The sequence below is a fragment of the Raphanus sativus genome, chromosome 6 (genome assembly GCF_000801105.2).
Source record: "Raphanus sativus cultivar WK10039 chromosome 6, ASM80110v3, whole genome shotgun sequence".
Taxonomy (NCBI): Eukaryota; Viridiplantae; Streptophyta; class Magnoliopsida; order Brassicales; family Brassicaceae; genus Raphanus; species Raphanus sativus.
In genome coordinates this window covers 39,638,394-39,663,336 of record NC_079516.1, presented here as the reverse complement: position 1 = coordinate 39,663,336, position 24,943 = coordinate 39,638,394, and the positions used below count along the sequence as shown (strand labels likewise).

At 35.7% G+C, this 24,943-nt stretch overlaps 3 protein-coding genes and 1 pseudogene across 3 annotated transcripts; 2 read left to right on the top strand and 2 right to left on the bottom strand.

Moving 5' to 3' along the window:
- Nucleotides 1-4,094: 4,094 nt before the first annotated feature.
- Nucleotides 4,095-4,894, top strand: LOC108807044 (ethylene-responsive transcription factor ERF011). The gene has a single exon (XM_018579280.2). The coding sequence runs from the start codon at nucleotides 4,179-4,181 to the stop codon at nucleotides 4,665-4,667; it is 489 nt and encodes a 162-aa protein (XP_018434782.1). The 5' UTR covers nucleotides 4,095-4,178; the 3' UTR covers nucleotides 4,668-4,894.
- Nucleotides 4,895-6,116: 1,222 nt separating this feature from the next.
- Nucleotides 6,117-8,135, top strand: LOC108808485 (uncharacterized acetyltransferase At3g50280-like; annotated as a pseudogene).
- Nucleotides 8,136-8,888: 753 nt separating this feature from the next.
- LOC108809458 (mitogen-activated protein kinase kinase kinase 20) lies at nucleotides 8,889-10,334 on the bottom strand. Its single transcript, XM_018581597.2, has one exon. It carries the CDS (start codon nucleotides 10,105-10,107, stop codon nucleotides 9,076-9,078), a length of 1,032 nt encoding a protein of 343 aa, XP_018437099.1. The 5' UTR covers nucleotides 10,108-10,334; the 3' UTR covers nucleotides 8,889-9,075.
- An 11,124-nt stretch (nucleotides 10,335-21,458) lies between these two features.
- On the bottom strand, nucleotides 21,459-22,589 carry LOC108810784 (transcription factor HEC2). Its single transcript, XM_018582871.2, has one exon. It carries the CDS (start codon nucleotides 22,389-22,391, stop codon nucleotides 21,714-21,716), a length of 678 nt encoding a protein of 225 aa, XP_018438373.1. The 5' UTR covers nucleotides 22,392-22,589; the 3' UTR covers nucleotides 21,459-21,713.
- Between the last annotated feature and the right edge of the window lie 2,354 nt (nucleotides 22,590-24,943).

The window sequence follows — 24,943 nt, the reverse complement described above, 5'->3', positions numbered from 1 at the left end:
GTGTCGTGGGGCCCACAATACAGTAACGAGACTCATGAAAGAGAAATCCTTATGTTAGGACTTTATGGATCTGTAATGGCACGAAAACCAAATAGAACAATATTTTATTATTTTTAAAAAAAAAATATGTGCTAAGGATTTGTCTAAAAGTCTCCATTGCACATGGTCTAACTAACCATGAGTCCATGACTATTCATGGGGGCAAAACATTATACACCATAGTCCTACTGAAAACTTTTTAAAATATTTTTTATATGAGGGTTTTCGAAACGAGGTTTACAATAACCATGTCGTCATTTTAATCATTTTAATAGTTTCTATTATTGTTTTGCAAGTTTTATTAATGTTTTTCAGTTCGAGAACTGTTGAGCTTTTGGATTATAATCTAAACTTTTGGATACATCAGATATATATGTTTATTATTTAACTAAAGCAAAACTTTTACATAAATTCAAAATATGCACCAAAAATTCTAATGTATAAGAAATATATAAAACTCACTATTGACTATTATTAATAATTCTAATATTAATAATAGATGCAATTTTTAGAAACTGGTAAAATAAATATCCCAAAAATGATTTTAGATTGAAAATAAATCTATTCTATTAAACATAAAGGTGACATATTGATAAATGTTATGTCCAACTATTTATTCCATTTATTTAAGAAAACCATAATGTTAGGGCGGTTATCAACAAGTAAAAAAAATATCTCTACGTTAATGTACGTTATATAACCCTAATTTCTGTAAATATACACTAACCACTACGTTAGATAACTCTACGTTATATAACCGTATATAGATTATTTTTTTTTAACATATAAAAAAAATTCAGAAAACGTTACATATTTCAGAAACAAAAGAGAAATAAAAAATTACAACCCAACATTATATCCACAGGTCAAAATGTCAAACATGCAAATACGATAATAAAGAAACGGACATAAATACATGATTACAAAGAATTGGACGTATGCCGGATCAACTTTTTAAATTGTTATTATTTTATAAATTAGATTTTGATTAAAATTTATACACAAATATGATTACAAAGAAAAACCCAACATTATATCCGCAGGTCAAAATGTCAAACATGCAAATACGATAATAAAGAAACTGACATAAATACATATGATTACAAAGAATTGGACGTATGCCGGATCAACTTTTAAATGGTTATTATTTTATAAATTAGATTTTGATTAAAATTTATACACAAATATGATTACAAAGAAAAACACAAATATGATCACAAATATAAAAATTAAATTTCTAAAAAAAATTAAACAAAAATTATATCCGCCCTTAAAAGGACGGATCAGAATCTAGTTTATTATAAATGTGTACTTCAAATATTTATAAATTTATTATATATATATATATATATTTAGTTATTTATTTTATTCATTATTTTAAAACAAAGCAGATCCAATATATCCCATATTTATTAATTTAGAAACATTGAAAAAGTTGTAACTTGTAGTTTTTAATAATTATAAAATAGATTTACTGAGTTTTCACATAATTAAGTTCAGAAGTGTCGATTTGCAATATGAAATGGTAACATTTTTTTAAATTCAGCCCATTGTTTTTCTTAAATGAGCCTATAACAGTTTTTAATAATTAACAAAATGGGTCATGTACATAGTAAAATGTGTTTTTGGTTTAAAAATTATTGCATACCCAAAATCAATATGAACCATCATCATTTCGTTTTAAATTTTAACAGAATTAAGAATATAGTGTTGGACAAAAAATTTGAATCTAAAAAACCAAACCAAAGCCGATGCAAAGTATAGTATCGAACTTTAACTAAAATTGGTTAGATATCCGAATGAGTTCAAAACTTTAGTATCTATAGAACCAAAACCGAATCTGATCCAAACCGAAATATTTTGGGTATCCGAGTATATCTTAACCAGATTTATATACTTAATATATACTCCCTCCGTATCATTTTAAGAGGTGTTTAGAGGAATTTTTTTGTTTCAAAATAGTTGATGTTCTCACTATTCTAGATAGAATTTAACAACATTTGAATTTTCTGACCAATTATAAAATACTGAGTTTTTTTTCTTATTGGTCGAAGTAGTTTCATTAATAAATTGTATAGAAGTGTGTATTTTCTTAATCCTTATGCAAAAACCTTAAAACCACTTAAAATGATACATAGTGAGTATTAATTATTTGCAAATTTAATATCTATATATATATAAGACATTTTAAAATTATCCAAAATACTTAGAAATTTATATAAATAGTTATAAATACATTTTTAAAATAGCTAAATGATACTTAAATATCTAAAATACTTTTAAAATATCTATTGATTTCTTATCCAAATATTTAAGCTAAACCAAATTTTATGTTAAGTTTAAGTATTTTGGCATACATTATTTAAAGTTATATATTATATATTATTTTTAGATTTTGAAAAAAAATAAACTATATATGAACTTTAACTTTTGAAAAAAAAATGTTATTCGAACATAAATTCAAACCAAATCTGCAAAGATCCGAATCGAACTAAGTGATACTCGAATGACCAATGCTAATCAAATGTTAAAAAAAATATTAATAATAAAATATATTTATAGTATTTGAATGTATAATGTATTTTTAGAAAAATTCACCAAGAAATGATCATCTAATTAGTTCGTAGATATTGGAAAATCTGGATTAGGATAGATCCGAGAAACCAAAAATTCAGGTTAGAATATTCTAAAAATTCAGAATAGTTTACATGTACTACCATCTTTATAGCCGTCCCTCGAAGCTTTGAGGGATACCAGAATCATAGCAAAAAAAATACTTAGTAAATAAGTCGGAAATGAGCCGCCCTCGTGTATAATAAATAAGCAGAGCAATTAAGCAGAAGGAACGTTAAGTCCCGAAATGGACCCCTCCTCCCTACAATAATGAAGTAAGAAAATATCGAAAATGTCCCTACATTCATAATAAAATTAAAATTTCCAAAGGGAATCACGTGGAAAGCAAGGGACAAAATGGACAATGTGATACGTGTCGTCACTTACTTAAATATAAAGTCAATTCCTAACCGTATAAGCCACCGACTACCGACCATGGGTCCCTCCATCTGTCCTCATCCTCTTCTTCTTATTATCCCTCCCACTCTATGGAGACGTGTGTGTATACGTACCCACTCATATAAATATTATTACAATAATATTACGTCTACCGGAAAAACATATTTTACGTAATAGCCGACATCCGATGTTTGTCTTTTCTGTTTTATTTTTGTCAACGTCTTTTTTGTTAATCCTAAAATATCTGGTTGAGTATGGTTTTAAGTTTTAACGTAAAAAGTCATGCGTGCATCTTTGATTTTAGGCGATGACGGTTATGTACAACGAATACAAATATAGTTTTGTGAAAAGGATTATGGTTCGGTGAACAAGTTTGAAAGAGAAAAGAGGATTTGATCTTGTTTTCGTTAATGTTCTCATATTTTACTTCTATGCATGTATTATTAATTTAGTATACAATTTATTTATTTTTGTAAAATGTTTTAAAGACTACAAAGTAATCAGCTACAAATAAATATGTTTTATAACAATAACTATTTTATTATTTCGAAGCTCGTTTATAGTATGTAAAATAAGGCTTTTAATGAAAAAAAATTGGTACAGAAACAAAATCATATTTTCATAGAAAAAATATCTTTTTTCATATAAACATAACCTTTTGGCATGCATGGCTGAATGCTATCATGTTTCGATAACAAAACTGGTATGGTACGTAAACGAACAAAATAATCAAACGCTTAGTAGTGTTGATTATGCAAACATTATACATCGACATACGTTATTTGTAACAATTATTACTGGAATTAAAATTGGATCATAATGAATTCAAGTATTCAACGATTAAGAATCTTTTAATGAGTTTGATGACTATACGCCTCATCTAAGGTCTCATCCGATCTTTATACTATCTTTATATCATAAATTAAGTTTCATATAATATTAATAAAATTCAAAAATTTACCAACAAAAAAAGAACAAAAACTTTTTTTCTGTTAAAAAAAAAGAACAAAAACTTCCGCTATAAATAACGAGAGTCGTCTTGTAGTTTGGAATTTTCTCCAACTGCAAGTCTGCAAAAACTTCTCCCTCTCTCATCTTGCCTAACCCCACCAAAATCCGGTACTAACATGCTACAACACGGAGCCGCCGCCATGGAGGCCGGAGTAGTAGCAGCTGACGTGGCCGGTGGGAGGAAGAGAGACAGACCGTTCAAAGGGATTAGGATGAGAAAATGGGGAAAATGGGTGGCGGAGATCCGAGAGCCCAACAAACGCTCAAGGCTATGGCTCGGCTCTTACTCTACCCCTGAGGCGGCGGCGCGTGCATACGACACGGCCGTTTTCTACCTGAGAGGACCTACCGCGACGCTCAATTTCCCGGAGCTTATGCAGAGCACCGAGAGATCCTCCGTCCAGGACATGTCGGCGGCGGCGATCAGGAAAAAGGCCACGGAGGTCGGAGCTGAGGTTGACGCGTACGGGATGGCGGTGATGAACAGCAAACGCCGCCGCGTTTTTGGTCAAAAGGGTGACTATGCTGGCGGGTTACTGGAGCGGGTTGACTTGAACAAGTTGCCTTACCCGGAAAATCAGGATAACGATGTGGTGGGGAAATAAACTATTTTTAAAAAATATATATTTGAAAGAAGCTATCTTACAACGCTGCCTGTTGCTATCGTACGCGGTGACCCGGGGATGCTGTTTCGTCCTTATTAGCATTGAAATTTCAACTCAAAGTGAAATTCTGTACATTATTCTTGATTTAGTGGTTGATATGAGTCATATGACTCTTCTTGTAACATGTATCGTTTGTTTGATAAACACTAAAGTACCAATTTAATGAATGTCTAATCCTTATATCATAATCACATAACGCTATTAATAAGTTCATTATTTCATTAAGTCTTCCTTGTCAATCTTTTGGCCTAACTTCCTATTTTTAACAATATTAACCACACATTGTTCTATGATTCATTAATGAACTGACTTTTTATGCTACATGAGACAAAATAATCTACTTGTGGATATAGTATAAAGAAGCAGACGATCATATTTTCACACCTGTTTTTTACAAAGTATTAGGGTCCATGTATTACCAAAGTATGGTTTAGGTCTGAAACGTAGATTCTACAAGTAGATTATTTAATGTTACAAGATCACTACAACTTACACAAATGACTGATAATGATTTGGAAGTAACAATTATAACAGGTGATAGATTTGGTTCAAAAGTCTTTATTCTTAAATATATATCTTGGCAGCTTGCTTTGTGTGGAGAATGGAGCTTTAAAGATATGGCCTTGAGTTTTTTTTTCATGTGTGGACTATTTTTCTGTATCATGTCAAAACATAAAACGGACATTTTGGACATGTTTTCGTAGACAAACACTAAAAACTAAAAAAGTATCAATTCTTAGTACATCATTGTAAATGTTACTCCCTCCATTCATGGAAGTAGGATTTTCTAGATTTTATTCTTGTTCCATAAAATAAATTTTCTATATTTTTAAGGTACTTTTGTATATTTTGAGAAATATTAATTGTGAATATTTAAACTGCTTAAATTTTACTGGTGAATAGTTATTCGAAAGCGTATAAAAATAAATAGTAAACTACAATGTAAATATTTATTATATTTTTAATAAACGTGAAAATTCTAGAATTCTAGAAAAGAGGGAGTACCAATTAACTTTTGTAACTATGTGCAGTGACTTAAAAAAAACCATTAATTTTTTCTTTAAACCATTAATTTCAATCCTTACGTACTTTGGATAAGATTTGCTCTGTGTTTTCTTTTGGCATGTGACCAGTGTTTTAGATAGGCCGAGTTTTACTCTACCTTCACAGTTTTACTATTGACAGGTTTTGATGTACAAACACTAACAAATAAAAAGTTCAACTTTGTAAAAGTGATAAATTCACTTTAAAAAGTGTAGAATGACTTTAAAAAATCCCAATAACTTCAATTATTACTTACTTCGGTTAGTCTTTTTGCTCTATCTTGTGGCAGGTGGATATTATCTTAGATAGGTTGAGTTTCAGTTACCGTCACACTAGAAAAGAAAAATGGGAAGACCAGTAGTTTTAGGGCCTGACTGGTTCAAACGCAGCGGTTGCGGTTGCGGGTGCGGGAGTTTGTGGATGCGGGTGGTTGCGGTTTCAAGTGTTACATGGCGTTTTGTATGACTGGCGTAACGTTTAAAAATTGTTGCGTTTGCGGGATGTTTGTGACTGGTTGATTATGAGACATTGTAGCGGTTTAATAATAAATTATCAATATAAACATATTATAATATTATAAAATATAAAAAATATACTATTGTGATAAAATATAATAATTGTTAATATAATATGATTAATAATAATATTAAGTTTATTTTAAAGTTTTAAGTAGTTGAAAGTTATAATTTTAATATATTTTATGAAGATTTATATTAAAAAGTTTAAAGAATATTTTGTTTCTTTTTTATATATGTGTATATCTTTATATATGTATGTATATTAACTTTTAAAAATTATGATGAATAGCTACTTTAAAGTTTTTATAAAAAAATACTATATTGTTGTGAATTTAAATTGATATATAAAATGTATATATTTTTATTTATAATATTTTCATTTTTTATTTTTGATTTTAAATTTTAAAATATTTAGAAAAAAAAGTAATATTTTTTATCCAACCGCAACCGCAAACGATAGCTGGAACCAACTTTTGATTTTAAGAGGTTCGAAGCGGTTTGAAGCGATTTATAGCGGTTTGTATGATTGTTTTGAAACGCTGTCAACCGCTACAAACCGCAAAAACTGTGTTTGCGGGTGGTAGCAGAAAAACCAGTCAACCCCTTAATCTCTTCAAGCATTGTTCAACCAGGAAACAGTGGCCAATCTGGTCGGACTAAGATCCAACTTACTCCATTTGATCTCAGTCTTCTTCAAGTCGATTATCCTCAAAAGAGGTTTTGTCTTTTCCCAAACCCGACCAAGATTTCCATCCCATATCTCGACTTAAGTCCTCACTCTCTCTTGCCTTAGATATCTAATTCCCTCTCGCCAGTCGTCTTGCCAAAGTACATAATCTCCAAGACAATACAATGTCATTTTACATAGACTGTGATGGCTCTGGACGCTAGGTTTCTCCATGCTGAAGCTAAATCTCTCTCGGTGAGTGACCTTCTTCCACACCATGGCGTTGTTTCTAATTTCATAAACCGCTTCTTTCCCGCTGATGGTTTCAAGAATTGTGGTGGCATCACAGAGCCGTTGCTTGCAGTACAAGTCACCGAGATGAATGACGGCAGTCTTTCTCGGTTACTGTGACAACCACATGGCAGCAGACGGTGTTTCGATGTGGAACTTCCTCCACACTTGGTCCATGATTTGCTCGAGTGGTTCAAGCTCCGGTCATCAGCCTCTTGTTCTCAAAAGATGGTTCCTCGACGGGGTTAATTACCCTATCCATATTCTCAGAGACAGAGAAGCCACCACCACCACCAAGACGTGAACTTTCTTCAGGCATGATCAAATGTGTCACTATATACACGTGAAAAGACAAACCGGAACAAACCAGGTCTAATCTGTACAATTGACTAAACCGTAATCTAATTACAAAATCAATTTAAACCATATAAACCAATAGCCGGTAACAAGAGATCGAGTCTTTCACTTCACAAACAAGAACATTTTCAGATCTCAAATGTTCTTTTTTGTGAAAGAGCTGATTGGTCGCGGCTTGGGTTGGGCTGCTCTGCAAATAAGTAAGTTAGTGAGCTCACAAACGAATGAAAACTGTAATAATTTTGCAGAAGATTGGGCTAGAAATGTGAAAAACCTAAAGACGAGTTGGGAGTAGAGTATTGTCTGGTGGTATGTACTTGTCTCAAGCTCTCCCCGATTCGATGTGTACAGGAACGATTTTGGTTGGGGGAAACCAACTGCGGTTCGAGCTGGAACGGGCAATAATATTAGTGGCAGACTTGTATTTTTTTCCAGGGATTGATGCAGGAAGTTTTGATATTCAAGCGACTCTGTGGTGTGATGTACTGGTGAATCTATTAGCTCATGTGGAACTTTTTAGAGCATGTGACTACCATGGTCTAATGTACTAGTGAATCTACTAGGCGACCATATGGTCTGATGTAAGATTTGTTTAGTTAGGAAAAAACAGTCGAGTGGGACACACTTTTCCTTCAAATGCATTATATTGATCTAAAGCACAAATAACTTCAACACAGAATGTGTATAAAGCAGAAGCAAAACGCACCTATGATTGAGTTCAGCGACCAAACGATCAAAAGATTATAGAACCTGCCTCTAATCCTAGAATGGTACATCATCTTCTTGATTAAATGCTTGATAACTCCTCTATATTTTGGTTACCTGATGATCAAAGCCATAAAATAAACCACCATCAAGCTATGCATGTGAGATATCACAATCCTTTCGTTGCTTCTTTCACTAAAGAGTCGAAGAAACAACAAAGTCTCAGTTTTCCATAACGATCTTCATGTGGTATTGAACTTATCATTACGGTCCGCTTGCCACCAGTTTATAAAGCAACTTGCTCACTAGTTCATTATCAGCAATTTCAGTGGACAACACCCAAGATGACACGAAGATGAATCTTTATCTTGGCATGTTGTCACAATAGGTCCATACTTTGATGATAACTAGATTCCCATTTATCTTATGTGTCACATTCCATAAGATATTGTGGTAGGGTTTGGTAATAACTACATTGAGATAGTTACAATCATCAGAAGTCTCAAAACACCGGTAGCAATTTATTTTTTCCTACACTTTTTGATGTATGGATTATGATGACAAGATATCAATGGCACGTAAGACTACAATGAATTGTTCATATCAACGAACACATTACATGTATATAAAATATGAATAAAAGTCATTCAATTTGGATCTAACTAGGTTTATAAAAAAAATAACCTAGCCTTTGATAACAACTCTTGTTTTTTTTTTGATCAACAGATAACAACTCTGTTTCTCCCCTGTTTTCTTCTCACTTTCGTCACCGTACGGTGACCCAGTCTTCGGCGACGGACCAATCAGGTACCGTTTCACAAACCAGCCTATCAAACCTCTCCACCGGAGAATCCAACGGCTGATATTGCATCTCAGACTCGGACGACATAGATTCCCAGTCAGGAAATCCGAACGGGCATCTCGGCGACGTCGATACTTCTTCCTCCACCTTCAAAGAGACTTCGTCTCGTTGACCATCATCATAATCGTCTTCACAATCAACGGCCACGAACGGATGATTCAAAAGCATCTCAGCCGTCCATCTTTTCTCGGGATCTCTAACGAAACACTTCGACAGGAAGTCTTTTCCTTCTTCCGACAACTCCTCTGGAACCTTCGGCAACTCCTCGCCGACACCGATCCGCAACAAAAACGACATGAAGTGCGACCCTTCCCCAACACTCCACGCCGTTTCGCCGCTGAACATCTCAACAACGGCGCATCCCAACGCCCACACGTCAGCAGCCGCTCCGTACTCGCTATCGTTAACGGATTCGGGCGCCATGTATAACGGCGTCCCTCGTATCTCCGCGCCTTCTTTTGACGCCGTTAAATCTCTCGCCAGACCGAAGTCCGCGATCTTAACGGCGCCGTCTCCGAATAACAGAATATTCCCGAGTTTTACATCGCAGTGAGCGAACCCTCTCGAGTGGACGTGACGTAACCCTCTGAGCACTGATCCTGTGTATCGGCGCACGGTGGTCTCCGGTAGACCCTCGCCGTTCAGTTTCTTCAGTCGAGTCGCTAAGCTTCCTCTCGAAGCGTACTCGAGGAGCAAGTTGTGAAGCTTCTCGCCTTTCTCCACCGTTTGATCTTCGCCGAAACATCGTACGATCTCAGGGCAGTCGCCGAGTGAATCCAACACCGACTTCTCGTTCGCGATTCCGCCGTGAGAGTTGGAAGATTTGACTGCCATGAGCGACGGGAACTCGCCGGAGTCTTTGGTGTTAGACGGCGTGGCTAGACTGACGGTGGAAAACGTGCCGTATCCGATTGTTTCTCCACGAACCCACTCCATTGAGAAGAAGCCACAGAGACTAAAGAGAGAATGGTCTTGTAAGGGTTTGTGAGATAGTTGTGAATTTGTGAAGAAAAGTTTCCTTTTTTATAGATACGCGACTTTGGTTTAGGGTAGAAGTTTCCTTTTTTCGTTAGGATTCAAGATTGGAGAAATATTGATATTTGAAGCTCTTGGTAAGATACAGAGCACGTAGCTCGCGACGGTTAGGTTGTGGCTTATGGCGCGACTTCCTCGTTATATATACTCGATTTTTATATTTTTTATATATCGATTTAATTTTCTTTACCAATATGGGATAATTAATGCACGTGATGAGAGAGGGTATTTGATATTTCCTAGTTGGGTTAATGAAAATGAAATTAAATAACAAAATCGTTTTTTAATTCGGAAAATAAATACTCCCTCCGTTTCTTAAAGAGTGTCGTCGTGATATTTTTTCACACAGATTAAGAAAGTTGTTGAAATATATGTAAGTTGTAATTAATTATATCTCTTTGACCAATAGTATTTTAGATAAATAAAATTATTTATAAAATCAATGTAATTTGCAATTAATTTTCAGTTGAAAGTTAGTATAATTTATATTGGAATTGTAAAGTGACACTTTTTGTGTACCAAAAAAATGAGCTCAGAATGACACTTATTATGAAACAATGAACTCAGAGTGACACTTATTATAAAATAGAGGGAGTATTAGCTAACGATTTATGGTAAGTTTTTGATGGTAAGTTTTTCGTTAGGTCTTGACCGTCAAGTTACTAACCAATCTACCACGATCGATATTGCTTTCAAGGGCCTTTGATAGTATCACATTACAAAAATATTTGTAATGTTTTTGTGTCAATCCAAGAATCAAATTCTTCTCCATTTGGTACACTTTCTTCTCGTATTTAAACTACGGTTTTCATGGATGAATGAAAGACTGAAAAACTAAAAGACTTACCTATCAATTCTCATAGATGGATAGGAAGATAGTTATTCAATCGGCAATTTACCATCAATAGAAGTAAAAAACAATGTGTATCACAACAAATGCATTATCGCTCCAACAGTGATCGTGCGAAGGATATACAGAGAAATGAAGAATACAATGATGGCAAGGAGGGATAGGAAGGAATTTCATTCTCTGTTGTCAGATTAGATTTATCTAATCGTTTAGGTTCATAAACATTACTCATCTTCAAAAAAAAAAACCATTACTCTATCTTGAATTTTCCTTCTTTTTGCCAAGGTAGACTAGCTCTTAGATTAACTTATTGTAAATCTGAACATCATTAAGATTTTAGCATTTTTAGCAAAAAAATAAATCCTTATAGGTGCACTTTGCATGTTTGTTTCCAAATAACATAATGTGTCTCTAAACTATAATAGATGAAAAAATGCTGAATACGATGAAGTTGTCACATGTGAATTGTACTAGTGAATTCTTCTTGCTTTTATCAATTCCAATAGCAATTCAACAGATTTTGATGCATGATATACGACCTTATCCGACAACTCTTCCAATCATTAGTCTTCTTGCTAATATTTTAATAGACACAAAAACTTTACGGTATGTTTAACTTTTATCGTAATAAAATGCTTAATATAGAAGTTTTCACATCAACTTGCTTGCCCGGCCAAGTCGTAATGGGCATGCTTGCCTGAAAACCACAGAAATGTAATACTCTATCATTGTAATATAAATACTCTTTTATCCCTTCTCGTCTATGGTTTCTAAATACTTTATTATATAAATATCTACTTTTTTTTTGAAACCTATAAATATCTACTTGAAGATGTTATAAAAAGATATATATCTACTTGAAGCTGTTATAGTTGTAATAATTCAGTTTGTAACCAGAATTCTGTATTATACATTTATAGAAAACAGAACACTATAAGTAAATTTGCTTGTCATAGTAATTTAGGATTCGAAACAGAGACGTTATAGTTCTTGTGACGAGCAATTTAACTAACGACCCATAAGGACCATAAGTTACATAACCAATCTTTTAATAAAAAATACACACCGAAACGTTACTAATTACTCCCTCTGTTTTTTAAAGATAGATGTTTTAGAAAAATAAATTGTTTCACAAAGATGTATTTTTTATGTTTTCTATACAAAAATTGCAAATTTCAATAAAATTGATTGAATTTATTGAAAGACTATTGGTTAAAATGCATTGGAATTTGATAATTTCTAAAAAATAATGTATAGTTAATGTGTTTTCTTAATATGTGTGAAAACACCAAAACATATATCTTTAAAAAACAGAGGGAGTAGTAATTACTAAACCAAAACCCACTAGATAATAACATTACTTTTCTTGTTTTCTTTATTAGAAAGCTGAAAGATTGTCATGAAACAAAATTGCGGCGCACCTCAGACTCTACAACATAAAAGTATTGACTGATAAATAATAAATCTAAAGCATCCAAGAAACAGAAAGATGTGCTTCACAGTGAAGTTTTTTTTCTTTACTTTCTTTATTGTCGGAGTCAGACTGAACGAAGTCTTTGATTCTTAACAGAGCAATAGACTTTCACAAGTTGCGGCTCTTAAGTTTTCATTTCATAACTTCTATAATAATATTATTAAAAACAAATATCAAGATTTTTCAATTTAATAATAGTTTTAAGAGAAAAACAGGAATTAACAGAAGGGCCCCTTAACGGAACCTGACGGTGACGAACGCACAAAACTCCAGACGTATAGTATATCGTTAGCCGTCACTCCGTCACCGTCGCATGTTCGCATGTTCTTCCCACCAATCCTTCGTTCCCTTTATTTACTCCTTTCTCATAGCACTTCCATTGCACAACTCTTAATAGAATTTGTTAGCAATAGAGTCCCACCAATCCTCTTTTTCTTTAAAACTCTCACTCTCTCGCTTCTTAAACCTCTTATTTAAAATGTAATTCTTACACTGTTTCACGGGTTCCATACACACGTGTTTACCTGCGATTGATCGATCTTTTAAAAAAAAAATCGATTAAAATTAAAAAAAAAAGGTTATGAACCCTAAATTTGGGGTTCAGGGATGGAGATGGTCTTAGATTTTCTTGGATATTTATTTATTTATTTATTTGTTCTTCTGCAAATATCTTCCTCGATAATATATGGATAAAGACCTTTGCCACTTGCGAGTTGCGACTCTTCTTTTTTCTTCTTTTGGTTTTGGTACCATGAACCAATCACATACTCCGATTTTTCTCTTCTTTTCCTTTTTATTTTCTTTCGGCTACTTTCATCGTAGTTTATACTTTTCCTACCTGCTTAGAATTATTTCTGTTGTACAACAAAGAAGATTCTTTTGTATCCAATTCATTACAGTCTTCAACCGTCGCTTGATATCAACGCATATGATATCGCTATTCCAAGTCGTTTTTAAACTAGGCCGTGATCTCTGTCTAAAAGAATGTGCCCTACGCCTACCACACAACTTGCTCGTTTTATTAAATAGCACATTTACAAAGAACAAATTAACAAACTTTTTTTATATATAGAAGTATTCAAGAAATATGGAATTTCAAAAATAGCACCGGAAGTACATAGTTTAAATTAAATCTATCTGCTAACTACTTATAAAATCAAACTATAGAAGTCTATATGTTGATATCAATGGAATACTGCATTATAGTACTTAATATGATTATGATAATTAATAAAATAGAAATGAAGTTTAATAGATGTAGACGTCACATTATCTCAAAAGATATCAAAATAATTGTTTTTACATTGATTCAACAACAATATTGTGCAAGTAATGGCACCATGTGTAAGAGATCAAGTATCTCTCGAGAATATATTCTATGATAGTACTTAAGGAATGTATAGTTATTGGTTACCCTAAGTACTTTGTATATATAATTCCTATTGTACATTGTAAAGAGATAAGTGAAATACATTTCATAACATGGTATCAAGAGCCTAAGATTACCCTAAAAAAAAATTTTTTTTTCTCTCGTACGCCGCCATCATCTTCTTCCCCCTACCTCTTCTTCCCACATCTTTACCTCTCTTTTCCTAATCACCATGGCTGCTAATGCTAACTTCGATGAAGTTGATACCACCAAGCCTCTTCTCAACGTGAACATGGTTAACGTCAACAAACTCACATCCACCAACTACATGACTTGGAGTCTCCAAGTTCATGCCCTCCTTGACGGCTACGATCTCGCTGGATATGTTGACGGATCCACACCAGCACCAGATCAAACACTCACAGTGGATGATCAAATCTCGGTGAACCCAGAATTCACCAAATGGAGGCGTCAGGATCGCTTAATCTATAGCGGTCTCATCGGCACCTTATCTCCAACGATTCAAGCGCTTGTCACCAACACAAAGACCTCTCATGAAGTCTGGAAGTCCCTCAGTTCCACCTATGCAACTCCGACCCGTGGTCACATCCAGCAGCTCCGTCTGCAACTCAAGAACTTCACCAAAGGAGACAAGAGCATTGATGAGTATATGAGAGGCTTAACTAGCCGTTTCGATCAACTTGCTCTCCTAGGCAAACCTCTGGATCACGAAGACATGATAGAGTATGTCATTGATGGCTTACCTGAGGAGTACAAGACTGTTGCAGAGCAGATTGAAGGCAGAGACACTACTCCATCCATCATTGAGATCCACGAGAAGCTGATCAACAAGGAAGCTAAGCTACTGGCGACCTCCACTCCGTCTGTCCCCTCTGTTCCAGTAACGGCGAACATGGCCACTACTCGCTCAAAGCCATATCAGCAACGTGGCAACCACGCCAACTGGAACAACACTAACAAACCGAGCCAGTCCTATCCTCCAAAGCCAGAGCACAAGCAATCAAAAGGCTACCAAGGTCGTTGCCAAATCTGCAGTGTATTTGGTCACAGTGCAAGGAGATGCCCCCAATTGCCTCAGATGCCTCAGCAACAATACTCTCAAGCCAGCTCCGGACCTTTTCGCCCATGGCAACCACGTGCAAACCTTGCTGTCTCGGCTCAACATCCATCTACCGCCTGGCTCATGGACTCCGGTGCAACACATCACCTTACAAGTGATCTCCACAATATGTCGATTCATCAACCATATCATGGAGATGACTCGGTGTTGATTGGTGATGGTACTGGTCTTGCAATAACACATACTGGTTCCATTTCTATGCCTTCAGCTACAAGAAATTTATCTCTGAATAATGTTCTTTGTGTGCCAAACATCAAAAAGAATCTCATTTCAGTTTATCGCCTTTGTAATGCTAACAAAGTTTCTGTTGAATTTTTCCCTGCTTCTTTTCAGGTGAAGGATCTCAACTCGGGGGTCCCGTTAATCCAAGGCAAGACCAAGGATGAGCTTTATGAGAAGCTTTATGAGATGACCAGCCAACCCTTCAACCCTTCACGCATTTTTTACCTCTTCAGTACCCAAAAATAAACTGTCCGATTGGCATCACCGCCTAGGACACCCTTCTGCTTCTATTCTCAAAACCATTGTTTCAACTTTTTCTTTACCTTGCTCTCAATCTGTATCAGAATCTACTTTGTGCTCAGATTGTGCTATTAATAAAACTCACAAATTACCTTTCCATCAAAGTACTCTCCAATCCTCTCGACCCCTTCAAATTATTTTTACTGATTTATGGAGTTCTCCAGTTATTTCAGTTGATGGTTTCAAATACTATTTCCTCCTTGTTGACCACTACAGCCGTTACACATGGTTATACCCTCTTAAGCTGAAGTCTCAAGTCCGGGAAACCTTTAAAGCGTTCAAAGCCCTCGTAGAGAATCAATTCTCAACGAAAATTGGAACATTGTACTCGGACAATGGAGGAGAATTTATAGCCCTTCGCCAACAACTCTCTGAAGCCGGCATCTCTCACCTCACATCTCCTCCCCATACTCCCGAGCACAATGGAGTATCGGAACGCAAACACAGACATGTTGTTGAAACCGGCCTCACCTTGCTTACACATGCCCACATGCCAAAATCATATTGGACCTATGCCCTCTCCACCGCCACCTATCTCATAAACCGCCTTCCCACTGCCGTCCTTGACATGGATACACCACTTCACAAACTCTTCCGAACCCACCCAAACTACAACAAAACCCGTGTTTTTGGCAGCCTCTGCTTCCCATGGTTACGCCCGTATACAAGTCACAAACTTGAAGATCGCTCAACTCCATGTGTTTTTATTGGATACTCTCAGACACAAAGTGCATATCTGTGTCTACAACGCAACACCGGTCGCATCTATGTGTCTCGTCATGTTCGATTTGATGAACACGTCTTCCCTTTCAAAACAAAATCAACTCCTCAACCTACCCAAGAAAGCCCTGAACCCACGCCAACATACCCATCCCCACCAGTTACAGCTATTCCTATCATTACCACCCCACCTAACCCACACCAACCTGCTCCACAACCACCACTCATGGAGCAAACGGGTACCTCGAGCTCAGATTCTCACCCGACAGAACAGGTTAATTCTTCATCTCCTTTGCTTAGTGTTACTAATAGTGATACAGACAATGCAGCGATTATTCCTGACTCTACCTCTGGTCATGATGTCAACTCTACTGCGTCTCACACAGACCCCCCGACGACGAGTAGTGCTGCGGGTCAATCTCCGGCTGTCTCCTCTGCGCCAGCTCCGGCTGTCTCCTCTGCGCCAGCTCCTTCTCAACCAGTTAACAATCATCCTATGCTCACGCGAAGGAAGAACCAGATAAATAAACCAAACCCGAGATACAACTACTCTGCTACTCTATCATCATCTTTCCCAACTGAACCGCGTACAGTCGCTCAAGCTCTTAGAGATAAGCGATGGAGGGGATCCATGTCTACTGAAATAGATGCCTTTGTGCGAAATGGTACGTTTGATCTTGTGCCACGGCAACCTCAGTACAATGTTGTGGGCTGCAGATGGCTATACACAAACAAGTACCACGCCAACGGCACACATCGCTGCTGTAAGTCACGTCTCGTTGCAAAGGGCTATAACCAACAGTTGGGAAGAGATTATGTTCACACCTTCAGCCCTGTGATCAAATCGACAACGTTACGTCTCGTGCTGGATATTGCAGTCAGTAACTCATGGCCTATAAAACAGCTGGATGTCAATAACGCCTTCCTCCAAGGAACTCTCACCGATGAAGTCTATATGGATCAACCCCCTGGTTTCATTGACTCTGACAAACCAGATCATGTATGGCGTCTGCGCAAAGCTGTTTATGGTCTTAAACAAGCACCCAGAGCTTGGTACATTGAGCTACGGGACTTTCTACTCAGCTTGGGTTTCCAATACTCTCTTGCGGATACATCATTGTTTGTCCTCAACACAGGAACTCAGACCTTATATGTCCTCATATATGTCGACGACATACTGGTCACTGGAAATACAACTGCAGGAATTGAACGCTTCTTGACGCTTATGGCAGAACGGTTTTCGATCAAAGATCCAGAAGACTTAAATTACTTTCTTGGTATCGAGGCTCATCGCTCTGCTAAGGGTCTCCATCTCAACCAACGAAAGTACATATTGGATCTACTTCATCGCTATGATATGACGAATGCGAAACCCGTAACATCTCCTATGGCCTCCTCCCCAAAGCTTCACCTCCACTCTGGTACTACACTCTCTGATCCAACGAAGTATCGCCAGCTTATTGGCAGTCTTCAATATCTCCAATTCACGCGGCTCGACATTGCTTTTGCTGTGAACAAACTCTCGCAGTTTATGCATGCTCCAACCGAAGATCACTTTCAAGCGGCTAAAAGAATACTCAGATATCTAGCTGGTACTCCGACTCATGGCATTTTCTTCTCAGCGACAAACAAATTGGTCCTCCAAGCTTACTCTGACTCCGACTGGGCAGGAGACTCAGATGACTATGTCTCTACCAACTCTTATATTATCTATCTTGGCAAACATCCTGTCTCCTGGTCATCACGCAAACAGAATGGCGTCGCCAGGTCCTCTACGGAGGCTGAATATCGGGCTGTAGCCAATGCCACTGCTGAGATAAACTGGATCTGTAGCCTTCTTTCCGAACTTGGCATATCACTACCCTCTGCACCGACAATCTTCTGTGATAACGTTGGTGCCACATTTCTCTGTGCAAACCCAGTTTTCCATTCAAGGATGAAACACATTGCAATTGACTATCACTTTGTCCGCAACCAAGTTCAACAAGGAGCACTGACGGTTGCACATGTTCATACTCGTGATCAACTGGCTGATGCATTGACTAAACCTCTGCCTCGAGCCAGATTCTTGGAGTTAAGAGACAAGATTGGAGTAGTTTCACCAGCTCCATCTTGAGGGGGCGTGTAAGAGATCAAGTATCTCTCGAGAATATATTCTATGATAGTACTTAAGGAATGTATAGTTATTGGTTACCCTAAGTACTTTGTATATATAATTCCTATTGTACATTGTAAAGAGATAAGTGAAATACATTTCATAACACCATGTGCACCACTTGATTCTGAAGAAACGGTAAACCAAATGCGCATAATTGATCGTTTATTAAAAAAATAAACAACTCATTTCAACTTGTCGCGTGAGTGGAATAGATTTTTTCAAAGCTACAGAGGGTCCCTCTCAAGATAAGCATAAATTAAAGGTCCTGCGGATATCCCTTGGAATCCTAATGCATGACCACCCAAATTAACCTGAATTAGTTCTGTTTTATCGGAAAGATCGAATAGGGCTCGAGAACACTGCACGCATCCACTTCATTGACTGAACTTGCAAGTCTAGAATAAGGTCGTAGTCAGCCAAACTTGAGTTGGGCGGCTGAGCCCAAGTACATGAACATCAATTTAAACATGTTTTTTAGTTGTCCATAAATACATTGAGGCAAAGGCCAACAAATTGTTGTATTTTCGAAGTTGCCACACGAGAAGCCTTCGCTAGACTATTTAGATAGAACATATTTTCAGTGATTGAATATGGCCAGTTTAGTTATCAATCAACAGAGTCCGTGAAAAAATAAGAGACATGTGTATTGATTTTAGGCCTAATTAGGTTTTTGATATAAGATAATAGTGCCGAGCATCGGAACATATTGCGTTATAACGTTATAAACGTGACAAATTCATGCGACACAGATCGAACCGCAAATAAATTAAAGAAAAATTATAGAAATGTGACAAACATAAAAATAGTCATTTAATTTAACTCTTGAAATATATGCAAATATATATATATATATATATATATGTTTTCAAAATATGCATATCTGCAATACGTATTTAACCCTTGTTGAGGAAAAAGGTATATGCAATGCGCATATAAAATCCCGAACTGTGTAAAGCAGACATTTGATGATTTAAATGTATCATTTTCTCCACAAATATGAGATGTTGTTTGGCCAACTGAGTCTGAAATAACAAACGCAAGTCTTAAATACTATGTACGTACGAAAAACTACCACCCGTCTCTTCATCTCTTGCATCTTGTGATAGAAGAACAACTTTGATTGAACGGATGAACAAAGCCTCTATGAACCAGTTATTAGTAAGATCTTCCTGATCTATGTGATAGTGCTAGCGCGGTGAAGAGTGAAGTGGGAGTGTGACCAAAGGAAGATTGAATGGAGTTTTAGTTTCCAACTCGATCGACTCTATTTTCTACTTTGAATATCATTTTGAAGTAAAATATATTTTAATCTGCTCTATTTTTAATTATAAAATAGAGTAATGGAAATGGAATAATCCTATCAATCACTTCATTTCAGAGTTGACTTTTTTATTTATAAAATAGTTTTTCAAATTTTGATTTTTTTTATTTTATACTTAAATATTTTAAAATAATATAATAACATAAAAACAAATGTGATTTCCATAAGAAATTATTTGATAATTTACATAAAAATGCATAAACAATAAAAATACCAAAACTAAACATAAAATTATAAAATAAATATAACATAAAATAGATGATATAATAATTTGGTAAATCATTTATGGAACCACCAAGATCGGTGAAATATTGTTCAAACAATGAGAATGATCAATTTTAAAATTTTCTTGTTTGATTCCAAAAATAAAGATAATAAAGCTCATAATTTCATTATGAAATGTATTAGTCCACAATTTGTAGAAAATATTCTAATGCTCATTATTGAACCAAAATATCCTCTCTTATATATATACATATATAATTTTAGTGGAAGTTTTGTAAACAAAAGATATTTAGGGTTAGTTGATAATTTTTATAAGTAGAAGGTATTACTAACAATTGTTAATTAAATAAAAGTGAAATCATTTAATTTTTTTTTAGAGTAAACAATGGAGCAATAGATTGAAGTAAAACTCAACTCTATTTTGGTGTTGTATAATTTTAAGAGTAATATATTAGAGATGCTCCAAGAGCATAATGATCTCTAATCTTTTACTCCAAATGGTCAATATGTAGTGGAATAAATATGATTAAACGAAAGAATAGAACATAGTTGAACAGAATGTGAAAAAAAAATATGTTTGTTCATATTGAATATTCAGGTATGTCAAACGAGTTTTCTCGACGTCTAGTCTAAAGATTATGGAAAAGTCAAGTAATGAATTACCTTTTCAATAATGTGGTTAAGTGTAACATTTGTGGAAAGAACAGGAGGAAGAACGAACACTGGAGCTACAAAAGAATCTTTTAGTGTCAATCAGAAAGAAATTGGTCAAGATTAAATAATAATGTTTTATAGGGCAGTAAAAGGATTGACTAGATTGGACTAGACGAGATTTTGTTGATGTTGAAGCTAATGTGTTGAAGGGTGAACTTCTACCCTCTTGAAGCCAAAGCTTAGGAACTACTGTTATCTATTCAAGTGGCGTGTGTACAAAGATATAAACAAATAAATATGGAGACTGATCGCACGGAGCTTATAATGGCAATCAACAAGAAGGACTGAGATGTTGAGTTTTCATTTTCAAAGTGTATACATAGAAGGAAATCATATTGCAGCAATTCAAAATTCATCCACAGAAAAAGAAAAAAAAAATTCATCCACGCACTCGCACACTGTTATATTATATAGTTCAGTTTATGATATAGTAATGGTATTACTACAAGCCACAAGCTACATATTAATAAATGACGATCTGATATATACGTGTGTGCCAGTTGCAATAAGAAATTATATAGACCCATCTGGAATCATTACAGGCAGCTTCAAGAATTTCATGGTAGTTAATCTGGTTTGCAGTTGTGCAAGGCCTATGATATTGGCTTCGAGCTTAAAGGGGCCTGTGTTCGTGAATTGGGTTTTATTTGGACTTACCTTTTTTTTTTTCTTTGACGGCTTGGACTTACCTTTTGTGGCACAATAATACAACTCTCTTGTTCCAAACTTTGGTTTTGTAAACTTTTAGCAATGTTTCATTTTTGTAAACTAATTATGTCTCAAAGCTGGAACATGTCTCATTGTCTAGTAGCAATCAAAGACTAATTCTTTTAGCAATGAAACATGACTATCAGAAACTATAATTATTTTTACAGCACAAGCCTGACTGAATTAACCCCGGAGATTATAGAAACAGGAAATAAAATAACGTCTAATATATAAAATTCCACTCCTCCCCAGAATGTTTTTCCTCTTCATATTAATAATATAATATGAAACACATTAACAGAAGATCATCTAAGAATATGTGCATTTCCAAGCATCTGGTGATGATCAGATCGCATAGTCCCGCATCCTTTTCCACCAACAACCGGCGGTGCTGCTGTCATTCCTCCGCCGTTAACCACCGCATGCTTCTCCTCCAGCGACTGCACCTGCTTCTTGAGAAACTTAACGTAATGGATAGCCTCATCGAGCATCGACGCAGTATCCATCTTGGTTCCGCCGGGTACAAGGCGTTGAAGTATCCTAATGCGCTCGCTGATTCTCTCCCTCCTATGCCGAGCCGCCACGCTCTGTGGATCTTTAGAGATCCTCACGTTCTTCCTCTTAGGTGGCTTCACCGATTCTGGATCAATATGTATCGGTTGCATCACGGCTATTCGAAAGATCATCTCTCGCATCGCCGCCATGTCAGCGTTGTCGCCGCCTCCTCCTCTTTGTTCCGGGAGAAATGATGACGTGGAAGGGGCATACCGGAAATTTAAACCGGGTTGGTGGTGGTGAGTGATGGTTGGGTTAAGTACTGGGAGATGGGTATGGTTGAAGAAGAAAGGGTGATAAGTACTGTTGGACTCGGAGGGCATCATGATGTTATGGGAACTAGTGTTAGGGTTTGGGTTAGAGAAGTGATCAGGAAGCTTCTCCATCTGTTGCATCATCATGTTCATTAGTATGTCAGCGTTATCCATTCTCTTCTTCTTTTTCTAGGGGAGAGAGATATGGAGAAGCTGCTGAGATAACGTATGGAGGAAGAAGGAGAAAGATCTGACAAAGATATGAAAATATTGTCTCTGAAGCACAGAAGAGGTGTGATGATATATGGGAGAGAGATGGGGAGCTGTGTGAAAATGCAAACTGTTACTGGCAATAAGAGATTCAGTAATGTAACAGGAAGTGAAGGATTTATATAGAATTAATTTTGTAATTGTGACCCATCCTTGTTCTTTAACTTATTATAAAACACAATGCTAAGATATATGAATTATATATGTGACAATAAGAATTGTTTCCATTAATATTCTTTTTTCACCCTTTTAAAAATTTATATGCATAAATATATCTATGCATACCGTAAATGTACTAGTTAACTAGGTGTTGAAAAATGTCTTCTGGCTTTAACATGTTGATGTTCCATCTTTCCATGCATATAATATGTCTTTTGCGCATGGTCCACTTTTGAACTATAGATAATGTGTAGTTTTTTTTCTTTTAACAATAGATATACGTGTAGTTTAGAAGATAACAAAGAAAATATTTACGGAATAAGTTTCAATACATATAAGTACAGACTTACTGTTAGTGTTATCTTTTTAATATTATCACTTTGTCCCGAATCATTGCACCTCGAATGTATTCTAGTTTTTTCTTCTTTATTATCATGTATTCTATCGAATTTGAAGTTGAATGCATATATCACAAATCACAAAACCAAAAACTAAAATCCAGTATTCATTTAGCTGGTGAAGAGTTTTTTTTTGCATTTACTATATTGTAGTCATATTGAGCGTCAAATCACGAAAGGATTATCCTTTATTTGGATCGACGGTCATGATCCATTTTATAAAAACATGTGTCATAAATCGGTTGGATAACAGACCCATGAGCCGTGAAAACAAGGCTCTTCTGGAGTCTGGACAAATCAACGACAAGGTGCATGAACCGTTCTCACCATCCAGGCAGTCACCATGAAGTTTCCTATTTTTCACAATTATAATTTGTTTTTGTTTTTGAAAATAATGCATTTTTCGATCTCTCAAAATTATACTACTTACTTTGAAAGTTTGAACTATAATGAGAAAGAGAGTAGTCTTTTCCCACTTTTTTTTATCTAAACTTCTTGCTATTTATTATGTTTTGTTTATAATCCACTTGAAATATGTCAGAAACGATTGATCAAATGCATTTGTTTCGCCAGAATCTGCTCATGCGACTTTTAATACATTGAATTCAATATTTCTGACCTTGTCGTATAATTTGCATCCAATAATCTGAGTGAAATTTTTGAGATGCATTGTCTTGTTACTTCGTATTGATGCTATCACTTACAAACAGCTGAACAAGACGTGAAAATGATCAAATCATCACAATGCATATAGTATACGCCTTGTTATATAGGAGTATATATAATGCAAGAATGTTGTCTATAATGGACTTGATGTTATAATCGAATCTCAGTTGGCATATGGCACGCTTATCAAGACTGATCGCACAGGACTTATTGCGAACGTTAAATTCTTTTTCCTTTTTTAAATCTAAAAGAAAAATATGTACGTGATCACTTTTGTTGACAAAAGAAAAAGATAAGAAAGGTATATTAGTAAATCCTGTTGGAAGCACTTCAATACGAAATCTAATAGATGACTTTCTTTATAAAGGTACAAGTCCAAAAGATATCCAAACCTCACGATCTTCACTCAAGATTATTGCATCGCTATATTTTAGTCAAAATCACAAAGCAATTCATGTCCAAATTAGTTACAAAAAAAAAAAATTCATGTACAAATATAAAATAGCTTCTTTTTTTTTTGTTTCAAAACTATAAAATAGTTTCTTTGATGTCACATTTGATACATCATATAGAATATGTGAAGGTTGAATATTATTGATAATGATGATTACAATATATACTAGAGTGCAATGAGTAAGTATGGAAAGTCATAAACAGAGGATCCTAAAATGTATATGTACGATATCTTCTCTATATGCCCCCGCAAGATGGAGGGAGATGTGTCACTCCAATCTTGTTACAAGCTGTGATGAACGCAGGTCTCGACAATGGTTTGGTTAAGGCATCAGCTAGCTGATCTTTGGAGGAAACATGAGCAACCCGCAATGATCCTGACTGAACTTGTCCTCTTATGAAGTGATAGTCCAAAGCTAAATGCTTCATGCGAGAGTGAAAGACTGGATTGGAACTTAAGTACGTTGCACCCACATTATCACAATAGATGACTGGTGCTGTAGGCAAAGTAATCTTCAGGTCAGTCAATATGTTGCAGATCCAACGAACCTCTGATGCAGCATTCGCCACCGCTCTGTATTCAGCTTCCGTAGAGGAACGAGCAACACTATTCTGCTTCTTTGTTGACCATGAGATGGGTTGTTTACCAAGATAGATTACATAAGCATTCGTGGAAACATAGTCGTCAACATCTCCTGTCCAGTCTGCATCGGAGAATGCATGAAGAACCAGAGGATTATGAGGCTGCAGTAGAACTCCATGGGTAGTAGTACCAACAAG

Excerpts from the sequence above, each read along its gene's own strand:
- LOC108807044 (XM_018579280.2), top strand. The coding sequence starts at position 4,179 with ATGCTACAACACGGAGCCGCCGCCATGGAGGCCGGAGTAGTAGCAGCT.
- LOC108809458 (XM_018581597.2), bottom strand. The coding sequence starts at position 10,107 with ATGGAGTGGGTTCGTGGAGAAACAATCGGATACGGCACGTTTTCCACC.
- LOC108810784 (XM_018582871.2), bottom strand. The coding sequence starts at position 22,391 with ATGGATAACGCTGACATACTAATGAACATGATGATGCAACAGATGGAG.